This window comes from Rosa chinensis, chromosome 3 (assembly GCF_002994745.2).
Source record: "Rosa chinensis cultivar Old Blush chromosome 3, RchiOBHm-V2, whole genome shotgun sequence".
Lineage (NCBI taxonomy): Eukaryota > Viridiplantae > Streptophyta > Magnoliopsida > Rosales > Rosaceae > Rosa > Rosa chinensis.
Window position 1 is genome coordinate 22635691 of NC_037090.1, and position 15429 is coordinate 22651119.

At 39.5% G+C, this 15429-nt stretch overlaps 2 protein-coding genes across 5 annotated transcripts; one reads left to right on the forward strand and one right to left on the reverse strand.

Moving 5' to 3' along the window:
• Positions 1-9654: 9654 nt before the first annotated feature.
• On the forward strand, positions 9655-11478 carry LOC112194304 (L-ascorbate oxidase homolog). The gene has a single exon (XM_024334553.2). The coding sequence runs from the start codon at positions 9704-9706 to the stop codon at positions 11351-11353; it is 1650 nt and encodes a 549-aa protein (XP_024190321.1). The 5' UTR covers positions 9655-9703; the 3' UTR covers positions 11354-11478.
• Positions 11479-11743: 265 nt separating this feature from the next.
• LOC112195398 (50S ribosomal protein L22, chloroplastic) lies at positions 11744-15404 on the reverse strand. Of its 4 annotated transcripts, none has more exons than XM_024335826.2 (8): positions 15283-15404; positions 14144-14243; positions 13924-14049; positions 13751-13836; positions 13507-13662; positions 12821-12931; positions 12405-12471; positions 11744-12326 (listed from the first exon to the last, which is right to left on the reverse strand). In XM_024335826.2, the coding sequence occupies exons 3-8, from the start codon at positions 14036-14038 to the stop codon at positions 12046-12048; spliced, it is 816 nt and encodes a 271-aa protein (XP_024191594.1). In that variant the 5' UTR covers positions 14039-14049; positions 14144-14243; positions 15283-15404; the 3' UTR covers positions 11744-12045. The 4 variants fall into 4 exon arrangements, with proteins under 4 accessions (XP_024191594.1, XP_024191593.1, XP_024191592.1 ...); XM_024335825.2 differs by having other exon boundaries at positions 14144-14325; positions 15283-15401; XM_024335824.2 differs by having other exon boundaries at positions 14144-14325; positions 15219-15373.
• Positions 15405-15429: the final 25 nt, after the last annotated feature.

The following is a 15429-nucleotide window of genomic DNA, read 5'->3' on the forward strand; positions in this document are numbered from 1 at the left end:
AGCCCCAGTCTCTCTGACGTTTTTAGGTTGCTGCCAGCCTGCCAGACGGGTACTGATGCTATTGTCGAGGAAGCTCTTGGTTGGGAATCTGCTTAAGGTTTTGCAGGTTGGCTTTTCAGCAACTGGTCTTGGTGGACGTCTCTGAGGCGTGTTGTCGTGCTGAACAGAGTAGGAGAGTCTCGTCAATAGTGGCGCGGATCCAGGGCTGGCCCTGAGATTTCTCAGGCTCTAGGCGAACAAAATAAATGGGGCTCCTGACCTTCATGTATGTCCTTAAGATTTTTCTTTTCCTTTCAAAAACTGTGATATAACAATATACGTAGGAGTCACAATATAGTTTAATAAAATACTATAAATATAAATTTGGAATTTAAGTAAATATGTAAATTGTTACTAACTAATTGCAGTTGGGTTGGTGTGATGAGAATGATAATCAAATTACCTAAATCCTAAATTACCTTTCTATGGAGAATAAAATACTTGACATTAATTGAGAGAGGCTTGAATAATAATTGAAAGAGTTTCACCATAATCGCTCATTGAGAACATGACAGTTGCTTTGTTAAGGAAATATAAAATCAGTTTTCTTTTGAACAATAAAATCATTCATTAACACCACATTAGAAAAACCTTTTGAAAAAAAAATTAAAAAAAAACAAGAAGAAGAAGAAGAAGAAGAACATAGGAAAAACCAAAGCCCACAACCTGAGACAATAGATGGGACAAGCCCAATAAGAAACAACTGAAACCCACTACTAAACGTTAATCTATTAAGCAAAGTTACTGAAGCTCAATACTGAATATAATCAATTTTTTTCTTTAACATATATATGAGAGTAAACTTAAATCTTGGGGCCCATGAACTTGGGGGGCCATAGGCACAGTCCTGCTGAGCCTATACCCAGGGCCAGCCCTGCGTGGATCGGCGGCATCGTGGTTCTGATGCGACGACTGCATAGGTCGTGGGACGCTGGTCAATTGGGATGCTGTCTCGTGGCGCCTGGTGTAGAGGCGATATGGATCGTGACGGCGCAAGTCAGAGTGATGTCGATTGCGAAGTAGGTCGGGGCGGAGCTCTATCGGAGCTGTGATGTGTGGCAGTGAGGATGCAGATAAAGACTGGGCCTGGGCCAAGCCGGGCTGAGAGAAGATTGGGTAGAACTCTTCCTTGGGCTGTCTGTTGGGCCTAAAGTTTGTGTTGGATTTTACCTTTAGGCCTATCCTATGTTTTTATTTTAGGGGTGTGAAATTTGCACACCTAGTTTTGCAAACCGCACACCCTAATTATGTTTTTAATAATATTTCATCTCACTCAATTTTACACTTCCTAATATACCCTCAAAGTCAAAGTCAGATTGTCCTTTTTCTTCTTTTTGGGTCTCCCTCACCCCCCCCCCCCCCCCCCCCCCCCAAAAAAAAAAAAACACTCCATAAATCGAGTCCACCTCAATCTCCGTCGGCCGGAGCTTTCTGCCGGGATATGAAGAATTGCATATCTCCGATCCTCGATTTCCACGCCAAAATCAGATCTCTGTTCCTGGTCAATGCCGACAGCCCCCTCGCTCTCACCGATCTCACCCACACCGAACAATAAGAACACCGCCACCGGGTCGGATTCAGGTTTGGTACCAGAAATGGATTGTAGATGCTTCGTCTGATTTCAGTGAGTATGCTTCCGAGTGCGGCGCCCAATAGACAGTCCTGCATCATCAAATTTAGTTCATAGCATTTGGTATTTGGAATTTTTAATTAAGTTGATAGTGAAGATGCATGAATTAAATTGAAGAATGAGTAATACCTGAGCAAGAACTCTTTTCATGGCTGTTGGATTTCTTCCAATGCTCTGCAAATGGGTCTCCGTTCTTTAACCTCGCAGCTAGAAAGAGGAACCCAGCGTGGGCTTGTTTTTGTTCATTTATTAGATGAAATGATTGAACCCAGCGTGGAGATTGCAAGGAGTGATAGGATCAAGGCAGCAACAAACTTGACCATGGCCATTGCTACAGACAAACCTAACCCCTCCTAAAATGGGAAAACCAAAACCTCAAAACTAGAGGAAGATGGAGGCTGGGAATGGAAGGGGTTAGATTTAGAGTGGGATGGTACTTGGTGGTTTGGGGGGGTATAAACCCAATGATTCAATGAGGTAGGAAACTTGTTGGGTAGAAAGACACGTTTCCCGACAATGATTCAAGAGGAACCCAGCCACAAATTTACTGTTCATCTATGGGCAGTCGTGGTTTTGGAGGAGGGAGAGAGGGGGAGAGAGAGAGACCCAAAAACAAGAAAAAGGAAAATCCGACTTTGACTTTGAGGGTATATTAGGAAGTGTAAAATTGAGTGAGATGAAATATTATTAAAAAAATAATAGGGTATGCGGTTTGCAAAACTGGGTGTGGAAATTTCACACCCCTTATTTTAGTCTATTTACAATAATTTCTTTTGTTAGGAAGCTATGCACTTTGAGTGCATGATTGTGACTCTAGTGTCTCTAGAGTAGTACCAAAGGAAGATTCCTACTATGTTTGCATACATGAATGTCTAATGATTGGGTCTACTTCTATGTATCACTGTGGGTACTACAACTATCTTCTTGTCTGTCTGTAGATGGCAGAGGAATGGTATGTAACGGCATATTCTGTCTTTAGATGAATATATTAGCACCCGGTTTTGGGTTTGATTCAAAAAAAAAAAAAAATATCTTGGCAAATGTTATTTTATTTTAATTTTTTTATATGTAGTACGTTTTACCATTTCACTATTCATGAAAGAGGTAATAGGCAAGTGAATTGAGAAAACTAAAATAAAAGATCGTGTCGCCAAGTATTGGTGATGGAGTCTTGATATGTTCCGAGTTCTCGTGGTTTTTTTTTTATTTTTTTTTATATTATTTGATTTATCTAATTGAGAAATTGAAATTGGAAACCGTTATCGATCCTTGGATTTTAAGGACGATACTGTCATTAGAAAAATGAATGTTGTGCGTCTGAAATAGTCTGTTAAAAGGCTCGCTATGGCATAAGATCTTCACTAAAAGTTGCTAGACTTGAGGTATTTTGATCCAAATCCCTTTTGTTATATAAAAGTTGGATGTAGTCCATGCATCTTTTCTTGTTAATTGCAGTTTATTTTTTTTTTTAATAGTCCATTTACCCTTTGAATCAAATAAGGTAAATATTTCTCCCTAAAGGCTTTGTTATGCCTCATCGGGGACTACAACAGGGGGACCCAATTTCTCCCTATCTCTTTCTGCTTTGTGCTGAAGGCCTCTCTGCCCTTACTTCTCATTCTGTTACCAGTGGTCAATAGAAGGGATTATGGGTGTGTGATGGGGCTCCTTCTATCAGTCACCTTTTGCTCGCAGACGATAGTATGTTATATTCTAATGCCTCCCCACAGGACTGCTCTCTGATCTGAAACATCTTGAACATTTATGAACGAGCATCAAGCCAACAGATCAACCTTCAAAAGAGTAATGTGGTTTTCAGTGGCAGTGTCCTCCCTCACAGGTGGCAGGCCATGGCAGATTCTCTCGGTGTGCAGTTGGTGGAAAAACATGACAAGTACCTAGGCATTGCAACTCTTGTGGGACGCTCTAGATATGAGACATTTGCCTACATTAAGGACAATCTGTCCAAAAAACTTACAGGTTGGCGGTCCAAGCTCCTTAGTGCAGCAGGTCGTGAGCTTTTAATAAAGGTAATTGCACAGGCTATGCCCCTTTAGACTATGAACTGCTATCTTCTTCCTCAAAGTCTGATTCAGGAGCACCACCAATTGTGTGCCCAATTTTGGTGGGGTGGTACCGACGTGAAGAAAGGTATGCATTGGCGTGCTTGGGATGAGTTGTGTAAACCTAAGGCTGTGGGTGGTATGGTCTTTCGACATTTATTCGCTTTCAATTTGGCTATGTTGGCCAAACAAGGTTGGAGACTACTTCAGAATCCGACTTCCTTAATCTCTAGACTCTTGAAAGCTATTTACTGTCCCAATTGCAACTTCTGGGAAGCAGAGTTGGGAACCACCCCATCCTATGCCTGGTGCAGTATACTACAAGGCCGGGATATATTGCAGGCTAGTATTAGACGACATATTGGAGATGGTAGGTCCACTAATATCTGGTATGACCCTTGGTTGTTGAATGAGAACCTACAACAGTTCTACAATTCACAAGTTCACCTTGTTTTTGATCTCATGTCTTCTCCGGGTACGTGGAATCAATCTTTACTCTTTGAATTGTTTCCTTCTTCAATTGTTCAAAAGATTGTAGCTAGCATTGCCCCTGAGTTCACGTGGTCATGTGGATCGGTGGATTTGGAGTGGTGATAAGAAGGGTATTTTTACCGTCAAGTCAGCTTATCACTTAGCAAGGGATAGGGTGCTAGGAGAATCTGCAAATGCACAAAACCCTAGTGCATTGCTTTGGCAACAACTCTGGAAGGCTCCAGTCCCAGGAAAGGTGAAGATTTGTGTATGGAGGGCAACATCAAACACTTTTCCGACACGGAGTAGGTTAAGTGAACGAGGTATTGATATTGATACCCAATGCCCATTCTGTGATGAAGAGGTTGAATCTCCCCTTCATGTGTTACGAGATTGTACCCATGCTACTTCCTTTCTTCAAATGGCTCACATTCCATCCTCAGCTTCTGCAAATAGTATTGTGGAGTGGTTGGTTTCCTCTTATTCCCAATTCCTAACTACCTTTGCAACGCTTTTGATGATTGTGTGGGCAACTTGGAAAAATCGGAATGCCAAAGTGTGGAATGGTGATGTCAAGCTAGCAGCATAAGCTGTACCTTTGGCCTTGGGCTGGTGGGAGGAATACAAGGCTGCACATACCTTGTGGAGGGAGTAGGGCAGATCCGTACTGATTCTTGGAAAAAACCTCATGTTGGCTTTGTGAAATTAAATATGGATGCGGCTTATGATAACACCTCGGGTTGCACTAGAATTGGTGGGATATTTTGAGATTTCAATGGGTCCTGTTTGGGTGGATTTCGGCATACTATCCCAGTTACCTGTTCGGCGAGGCATGGGGAATTGCTGGCGCTATTACACGGTGTTGAGTTAGCTCAAAACCATCACTTTGTGCCTCTACAAGTTGAGACAGATTGCCAAGATTTAGTTAAGGCTATTTCAAATCCTATTTTGGATTGTTCAGAGTTGGGGTTCCTACTCTTTGATCTTAGGGAGCTATTGAGTACTATTGATTCTGTCTATGTTTCACATGTTTGTCGTAGTGCAAACAAAGCTGCCCATGTCTTAGCACAGGAAGCCAAAAATGGCTCCTTCTCTTTTAATTTCTTTTATGCACCTCCCTCGGCTGTCGGGGAGATTATAACCTCTGAGTGTAATGACATTTAAGTCAATGAAGTTATTCATTCCCCTAAAAAAAAAAAGGTAAATATTTCCAAATTCACTAATTGAATCACAATTTTAGCTTAATTTTAAATTTCAAATTCAAATTCCAAAATCTACAATTCATCAATGAATAATTTTCAGACATATAAGACTAAATGCATTCCTATGAAATCAATATACCTAAGATGTAGGTATAGAAATATCGAATACCTACATTATAGGATGAAAAACATTAGAACAAAAAATCAAACATTATTGCTTCAATTGTATCTATATAGTAGGTATTTAAAATTGTATAGTAGAGATTTGACCTACCTAGACATACAAAGCAAGAAAAAAAAAAACATAGAATATATTACCAATCTAATCAAAAGGTACAAATATGTACATATAGAACCTATACCTAATTAAAAGATAAAAAGTATGAAAGAGAAAGAGAGAGGTATATATGTTAGGAATGAAAAATTTAGATATTGAGTTAGCAAGATAGAAAATGAAATAAATCCAATGTGGCAGCTGAGTCATAGGGCTGGGATTAACAAAAAAATTCATTTGGACTACATCCAATACAGGGTGTGAGTTTTAGACTTAGATCAAATTAATTCACTTCTTAACTACTTCTTGTAAGCTACAATCAACACAATATCAGTAAAATCAAAATACTACATGTGAATTTACTTAGTTTACATGATTCTTTCCTATGCAAATTGAAACCGTTAGAACTGAAAACCAAAATTGAATACTTCTGATTGAATTTGACAATGGGGATAGAGAGAGAGAGAGAGAGAGAGAGAGAGAGAGAGAGAGAGAGAGAGAGAGAAAGAGAGAGGAGCGATGGCCGGATCTGATTACGGCAACAAGCACCGGTCGCTAACATCCTCCGGGAGCTCCAGCCTAGAGACTCCTCGAAACAGGCATAAAGCGCGACATCATCCTCCTCCTCGGCGAGACCATCTCCGCCCCTAAACACCCCGCCTTATCCGCTGCAAGTTGGAAGCTTCGGTTCATAAACCAGATCCGAAATTCGAAGGAGGGAGGGAGGGAGGGTGAGAGAGAGAGAGGGGGAGGGAGAGAGAGAGAGAGAGAGAGAGAGAGAGAGAGAGAGAGAGAGAGAGAGAGAGAGAGAGAGAGAGAGAGAGAGAGAGAGAGAGAGAGAGAGAGAGAGAGAGAGAGAGAGAGAGAGACGACATTTATGTAATTCATTAATTAGAACGAGGGCAGAATAGTCATTTTCTTTAAACTGGGTAAATGAGAATAAAAATATGTTAATGGGGTAAGTGAGATAATTTTGACTCATTTTGGTGCTTTGGGTCAATGACCCAATAATTAAACTATTTTCTCCTAGTAGCATAAGATTATCTTGTCTAACTGTTCGATGAATCTTCTTGGTCGAGACACAAGTCTGCCAAAAATGTCATAGTATCTCGGAGGAGGTTGGCTATTTCTTAGACTAATTACGCCTGAACGGTCTTCACACGAACCGACTTCGCACGTGATTGCAGACTTTTGGGTTGTGGAATTTATATTGGCCATATCCTACTTGTTACACTCTAGTGACATATTTGAAACATTTGTTGTGAACGAACCAAAATTTCGAACTGAAGTCCTATATGTGAACTATGAATAGATTACTTTTATCGGATTTAATTTTTTTTTTTAAGGGACTCGAGCGTGTGCACTTGGATTTGGACAAAGGATCAGAAGTCGAGAACAAACCTAAGTGTGGGCAAGACTCCTTATCCAGGTATGTGAGCATCCCTATCTTGTTAGTGGTTTTATGTGTGTGTATATGCTTATGTAATATTATGTTGCCGGCAAATGTTTGTGGATGCCATGGTCAATGCCTTGATATATGCATAAATTGTTGATTATCTAAATTGAATAAAAATTGAGGCTAGACTTTATTTGTTATGATGAGATATATGTGTTTAGTGATATGAAAGTGATGCTTCCTTCGAGGTCAAAACCGTGAATCTCCGGATGGACAATATAACCATATGTCTTATAGATCCCATGTCACTTGAGTAGTGTACGTTGGTCGTTGGGGATTGACTATGAGTTCATATGACATTGGGCCAGTAAATAGACACTCTCGCAGCCCATAGCCGGTAAAGAAAGTGAATGAGAAATATTAATGGGTTTTGGCAATGATCGATAGTTGGCCTAGTTTGCTGAGTATATGAAACCAAGGTTCCTCACCAATGGCGACCTGCTTCTCCCGCCACGGGTGCCTGCCTCAGCGAACGTGATCCATTGTCTACGATCATCACTGTCGAAGAACATCAATGAATGGGAGGAGCCGATCCGATGAGGCATCTTCTCAGTTAATACTGGTGGAGAGAGAATGAGAGAGATCCTTGAGTGAGTGACAAGTTGTGGTTTCATAATTTATCTAAGCCTTAAATTGACATTTTGCCTTTAAATGAGGTGAGTGAAAATTCTAATATGTTGATTAGGTGAGTGTGAGTGTTTTGCTTAAAATTTGGGCATTGGGTCGATGCCCCATAAATCAAATATTCACTCTTACTTTGATTGAGGCTTGAAAATTGCATTCTTTTAAAGAAACAGGTTTTGAAGGCACTAAAGCCTCTTTTGGTACGCGGAATTGAGAGATTGAAAAAGGAAACTCTTTTCTTTCTTGTGTTTGGTAAGCACAAGAAATAGGAACAAGTTTCCTAAAGCCTAGAGAAAGTGCGAAAGTGGGGGAAAATGAATCATACCCCCAACTCTTTTCTTGCATTAATTATTCACTTCTCATTATTTTGTTGCATTAATTACGTATTTTCTACCAACTTTCAGGACCACTTCTCAAGTATTTCCAAACAGTAGAGAGGGAAATTCATGGGAGTGGATAAGAAGCTAACTATGGGAAAAGATAAAGAAAAAATCTTTCTTTCCGCAAACCAAATGAGACCTTAGTGTTGTATTATAATTCACAGAAAGAAAAAGTTCATTAATGAATGAAATTATTAAGTTTTATAAAATACGAAAAATAAATAAAAGTAGGTATAGCAAGTGTCGACGCATTTTTTTAATTAGTAAAAGTGTTTTTTTTTTATTATTATAATTTTATTTGGTTTATCAAATTCAGAAACCGACATTTAAAAAGAGTTATCAATCCTTGGAACTAAAAAAAGGTTGGAAGATAGAATAGATTGATGAGTTTTTCTATTGGAAGCTCCAAATTTACTCACTTGACCTCCTTGCTTTTTACACCTCCTATCAAATTTTCAAATACTAAATTTACTCATTAAACCTCACTTAAGTTCCTGAAATAACCTCACTCATATAATTTGCAAACAAACTATTAATTACATATTCATTCCTTAATCAGATTACATAAATCTCTTATCCAATAAAAAAGAAACTCAAACACAAGGTATTGGGCTTTACAAATTAATTTCTAATAAAAAAGAAAAAAAAATTTTAACTTTTTTTTCTCTTGTAGATGTGCAACAAAAAATGAAGAGTAGTTTTTCTTAATGTTTAATTATTTTCTCTATTTTCTATACGTCATGATTAATTATTTAATAGTTTTTAGGTTTTTTTTTACTGCTAGCTCTTCTTTTTTTTGCAAATATAATGGATAGACTGGGATTTAGGTCATAATATGATTTCTTTTGTTATCCCGAACCAATATGCGTTCAACATATATGATGATAGGAATTTTTATGTCACATGATCTTGATTATAATTTTAATTCTTATTAAATATATATAAAAGCTTTAATGAGTATGTAGTGAAATTGGAAAATGAAAATAGATAAGGAAAATAATAAGAATGTGATATAATATTATTGAATTGGAAAGTCAAGAGAAATTAAATATAATTTTTTTGGGGTATAATTATTGTCCTTAATAGTCATTTTATATGAGGTTATATATGTCATTTAATAATTCATAATAGAGTGAGGTCAATTGAGCAGATTTGGAGGTCTCAATAGAAACACTCTAGATTGATAACGGTTTGATAGATTTATTCAGAGTACGTAGGTACAAATGAGGTACTATTCATTGGCCAATTAAATCTTTCGTAAATAAAAAAAATCATTTACTTTTACCTTCTTTTGACCACGCGCATGTTGTTGTTGTTGTTGTTGTTGGTTTTTCTTTCGGTAAACAGTTGTTGTTGTTGTTGTTTTTACTAGTTAGTTATTTTGTCAAGCTGGAACATAACAACGTGGACTGAAATTCTCGAAAGTTTGAATGGTTGAGAATTTCCCAAAGAGGTTATAAAAGGGAAGGGTTGGAAACCTGGAGGAGTCGGAAAAAACTCAAAGCATCATCATTTCTTCTAAATATTCGAAAGAGAGAAAGATCAGAAAGATTTTAGTTCCACAATGATGAATATTTTGTTGTTGTGCCTCTTGATTGGCGCAATCTCGGTTGTTCATGGTGAGGATCCTTACCTTTTCTTCACATGGAATGTAACCTATGGAACCATCTCTCCCCTAGGAGTCCCCCAGCAAGGCATTCTCATCAACGGCGAGTTTCCGGGACCTAACATTAACTCCACCACCAATAACAACATCGTCATCAATGTCTTCAACAACCTTGATGAACCATTGATGTTCACATGGAATGGAATCCAACAGAAGAAGAATTCATGGCAAGATGGAACACCAGGGACTATGTGCCCTATTCCTCCTGGTCAGAACTACACGTACCACTTCCAAGTGAAGGACCAGATTGGAAGCTATTTCTACTATCCCATCACCGCCATGCACAGAGCAGGTGGTGCCTTTGGTGGCCTCCGCATTAACAGTCGTCTCTTGATCCCAGTTCCATATGCTGATCCCGAGGATGACTACACCGTCCTCATCGGCGACTGGTACACCAAAAGCCACAGCAGTCTCAGGAAACAATTGGACATGGGTCGCTCCTTGGGAAGGCCTGACGGTGTCCTCATTAATGGCAAGAACGCAAAGGGAGATGGCACTGATGAGCCCCTCTTCAACATGACGCCCGGAAAGACCTACAAGTTCAGAGTCTGCAATGTTGGTCTCAAGAACTCGCTCAACTTCAGGATCCAAGGCCACACAATGAAGCTTGTTGAGATGGAAGGCTCTCACGTCGTCCAGAACATATACGAGTCTCTTGATGTGCATCTCGGGCAATGCTTTTCGGCGCTTGTCACGGCTGACAAAGAACCTATGGACTACTACATGGTGGCTGACACCCGATTCACCAAGACTATGCTCAACGGTTTAGGCATTATTCGATACACCAACGGTAAGGGTCCCGCAAGCCCCGAACTCCCTTCGCCCCCTGTGGGATTGGATTGGTCTCTCAACCAAGCCCGCTCCTTCAGATGGAACCTCACTGCCAGTGCTGCCAGGCCTAACCCTCAAGGCTCCTATCACTATGGTGCCATCAACATCACCCGCACCATCAAGCTCGTCAACTCTGCCAGCAAGGTTGATGGCAAGCTGCGCTATGCCATAAATGGAGTCTCCCACATTGATATTGAAACCCCACTCAAGTATGCCCAGTACTTTGGAGTTGCGGACAAGGTCTTCAAGTACGATATCATCAAGGACGAGCCCTCAGCTGAAGCAGAAGACAAGATCACCTTAGCACCTAATGTTGTCAACCAAACCTACCGGGACTTTGTGGAGATTATCTTTGAGAACCACGAGAAGAGCATTCAGTCATGGCATCTGGATGGATTCGCTTTCTTTCCCGCTGCCATTGAGTTTGGGAGGTGGGCACCAGAGAAGAGAAGGAACTACAACCTTCTTGACGCCATAAGCCGACACACCGTCCACGTGTATCCCGGCTCATGGGCCGCCATTATGTTGACATTCGACAACGCTGGAATGTGGAACTTGAGGTCAGCACAGCCGGAGAGGGCGTACCTAGGACAACAGCTCTACCTGAGTGTTGAAAATGTCGCACGCTCTCTCAGGGACGAGTACATGATGCCAGACCAGACACCTCTCTGTGGCATCGTCAAGGGTCTCCCTCAACCCCCTCCATACGGCCCTTAAACTTATGTATCTGTATGTAAACAGAGGAACAGTGAGTGGTTGATAGATCTGATCATGCCATGTATATCAAGCCTTTTCCAAACTGCAATTAGTTTCTAACCAAAGCTCTGCAGTACTCCGAATTAAATTTTCTTTCAGTATATTACAATCTTAGTTTACTTGATCAAAAGCATCTAGGGATGGTCATTATATGAATTACCAACACTTTTAGGTTGAGTTACCTTTTAACTCAATTTGCATGGCACAGAATTGTGTTCAAAGATAGAACATTAGTGTCATGCGCGCTGAAAACCAGCTAACTAGCCAAGTCTGTCCTTGTGAGGGTCCTGGCACCATCAACAGTGCAAAACACAAAAACAAAAAAAAAACAAAATTTCGTTCACGGACATCTGGTGGAATATGTGGCTATATTGTTATGCTTATGATTTATGGATATGGATTCAGAAATCTAAACATGTTTTACATTATTTTGAAAAAAAAAAAATTATTCATCCAAATGAAGGCAACTAAGATGGAAATAATCATATCATATTCTACACGTTAAGCATTCAAACAAAACAGAAACAAGGTTGCTCCTACTGTGGCACTTTGACCTTTCACACTTCTACAAGACAACTTCATTGAAATGCAAGGGCAGACAGGAGACTGAGTACTTTCTTTTAGAAGCTGAAAATCATTGGAAGAGAGCTTGATCATGCTGGGATACCATTTGGTTCATGATTGCGACCCTTGCCTTTGCGGCCCCAAATTGATGTTGTCTCAATCAGCTGATGAGGAACAAGCCTTCTTTCCCGCTTGGTGAGCTTAACAAAATTCTTAACTTTCAGTTTGGCTATCTCAGCCTCCTCGTCAGGGGTAATCTCCCGTACCACCACTGTCAATCGGCATTCTGGTCTCATTTTGACTCCACATTTTCCTTTAGCATGGTAGGAAATTCTTTTCTTGTAGTATCCCTTTCCAACAAATGCCTCAGCTGCACACAAGGAGAGAATACAGAGTGAAAAGTTGAACTACAAAAGATGAGAAGGAGACAAACTTCACTTGTATATACCAACAAGGAGACGGTCTGGATCCAGCCCATGATTATGAGTTGCGTTTGCTCTGGCTGAGTGAATAACCTGCACAAAGTAGTTTGTTACATGATTTTAGCTTTCTGTTGTAAACATTTCTCATGTGTGCAATTGATTAGCTTAATCAAGGCATTGCAAATAAAACATCAAACCTCTACTCATTCAAAATGCTAATCTTTTATAAGACTCTTTATAAACTCTAAACGATGCCCCCAGGAAGGTGCATCTACCATTAATTTCATATACAATTCACAATTATTGAACCAAAAGATATCAATTATTCAATCCTGCAACTGCTGACTTTAAGGCACCAGTTTTTACAGAGCCCAGGAAATATATATCATGAATTTGTACTAACTGCATGCTTGCTAACTCAACAACATGAAATAATTATCACCTGATATACAGTTTTTGCGGCTCTCTTTACCGTCACTTGCAACTGCAACAATGCATCTTCAACACGCATGCCACGAACCAGTGCAGCAACCAAATTGACCTTCTTAGGACTCTGACAGTGAGCAGCGAGTGAGCTAAAAGTCAAAACTTATAAGAAGTCCCCCAAGAATAGAGGGGAAACTTAAAAATAACATCATATTCAACTTAAAGAGCAGTCATTTAGGTGATCGGATCCTTTCATTAATGTTTAAACTGCAAGAAGATGAACTATATAAGACATAATTCCAATTGCTAAGGCATGGCTCCAATTTGAATGTAAAAAAGAACAAAGATCAGTTTGAACAAAAGGCATGCCCTTGGCATAAAGAACATCTACAAACTACAGTTGCATTGCTGCATTTCCGTAATACACAACTCATATATATAAAAAAGAACAATATAAAAGTCGCATCTCCTATAAGATGTTAGACCCCAGACTGATTACCAGTAATCCATCCTAAGGTAACAGAAATTGATAGCTACGTGCTTACACCAATTGCCTAAACTATACAGGCAGCAAAGGAACTTAATAATCACAAATATGCATATAAACCACAAACAAAAGCTTGAAATTCCCAGACATTTTGGCGAAAACTTCAAACGGAAGCTTGAAATCTATCAGAGAGCTTTATAGCAATATAACACTACCTGTTTGATGCCCTTTAGGATAGCTTGAACTGTAGAAGGCTTAGTAAGCGATTTCTGGTTGTGCTCTTCAGCTTTTGCAGAAGTTGATGTCAAAAGAGGAGTCAACGGAGATGAAACCGGTTCTTCTGCAAGTAAGTTCCTCGAACTCGAAATCCCCTGCCACAGTAAAACCCATTTCAAATTGCAACTACAAATAGGTAAATGACAACACAAACATAACGGAAAGCACAGAAATTGCAATTACCAATTGTTGAAAGTAGCGATGAAGAGGCCTTGGAACGGTAGGAGAAGACGGTCTGCTGCAGAGTCTCTGCAAATAAGGCAAACCAGCTGCGCATAGAACACAAAGTGAGAATCTTTCTTTCATCAATGAAAGCAAAAATAAGCAAACAAAGATGAGATTTTGAAGCTACAGACCCTCTAAGTGAGAAGAAGAAGAAGAAGAAAAGGAGGCAGATTGGGTGTAATTGGATTCGAGGGTTCTCCCAACTTGACGGATTAAGGAGTGGAGATGCCTCTGCCAACCCGCCATGGCTTCTTCACCTACAAAAACAAGAGAGTGATTGGGTATCACACTTGGGGTTTGAGATAAGGGAATCGGGAATTTCATTTCTGTTGGGTTAAACCCTGAATTTACCTGCCGAGTTTTGCAACGGCCACAAAGTATGAACTCTATGCCTTAAGCCTCTGAAAGCAGGGGCGGATCCAGGATTGCAACCTTGGTGGGGCTTGAACTTCTTAACGAAGGGAGAGAAAAAGATTATGGTGGACAATCTAAACCCCCAATTTAATTAAATGTAACAGAACCAATTTAACAACCTGTGCAAAACCAATTTAATCAAATAAACAACTATAGTTTATAATTTGGTAATTTGGATGCCTAGACCTAATATGACGTAAAACCAAAGGTATAATTTAGTCTCACTGGGACAGAAGCTGGAGGATGCATTGGTAAATGCAAACAAGAACACTTCACACCAGAAGATGCAGTTGTCCAAGGTGTTTTCGATCAGATTGTTAGATAGTAAACTCTCTGGAACATTGCCTAAAGTTAATGCATGTTGTTTTATTATCTGCAGCTACATGACTGCTTTATGCAAGTAAAAGATTACAGAGAAAGACTTAAAAGAAGTGAAGATAAACTTCGGGTTGGTGATTTTGTTCCTCTTGAGATTAATGTATAGGAAAAGATCAATTTGAGAGGGGGGAAAAAAAAAAGGTATCATTTTGAGAAAATGTAATGGTGAAGAATAATAATATTTTGTCTATCCAGAAACTGAAGTAAAAACTATCCAGATTTTTGGCCAACTTCTTTTGAACTGGCTGGTTTTGCATATGCATTCTGAGTCAAAGAAGCTATCAAATTCCTGTTTGAGTAATAGAACAACTAGAGTTTATAATTTGGTCATTTGGATGCCTAAAACACAAACATGCTATCAGATTCACAGCAAAACACAAGCATCCTATCCTAATTGCAAACAGCATTAAATCCTAATTGCAATTATATATCATTTTGAGTCTTTTGACTGTCTGCAAGGATCAAATGCAAATCCGAAATCGAACCCATTACCCATTTCAAGTTTCCAACTATACCATTACGGCATTACCTTAGTTAAAAACCAACAAGAATACAAGATCAAATGGGAATCGATTATTTACTGATTGGAAATTGATTATTTACAAGAATACAAGATTAGAAATCGATTGTTTACAGATCAAGAGGAGGACTGGAGGAGCCGTCGGCCGTCGCAGAGGAGGAGAGAGATGGTGAGATACCTGGAGGCGGAGGCGGAGGCCGGAGATGGGTTGCTTGTTCTATGCTTTACCAGTGCACGACCTAAAACCTCATTTGTTTTACGGGATGTTAAAAGTTAAAACGTTGGACTTTAATAATTTTAAAAGAGATGGAAATTTTTTTTTTTT

What these genes read in the sequence shown, in the direction of transcription:
- LOC112194304 (XM_024334553.2), top strand. Translation starts at nt 9,704, where the DNA reads ATGATGAATATTTTGTTGTTGTGCCTCTTGATTGGCGCAATCTCGGTT.
- LOC112195398 (XM_024335826.2), bottom strand. Translation starts at nt 14,038, where the DNA reads ATGGCGGGTTGGCAGAGGCATCTCCACTCCTTAATCCGTCAAGTTGGG. An exon ending in TTCTTCTTCTCACTTAGAGG is followed by an intron (nt 13,837 to 13,923) that starts GTCTGTAGCTTC and finishes TTCTATGCGCAG; the next exon opens with CTGGTTTGCCTTATTTGCAG. An exon ending in CCGCAAAAACTGTATATCAG is followed by an intron (nt 12,472 to 12,820) that starts GTGATAATTATT and finishes TACTTTGTGCAG; the next exon opens with GTTATTCACTCAGCCAGAGC.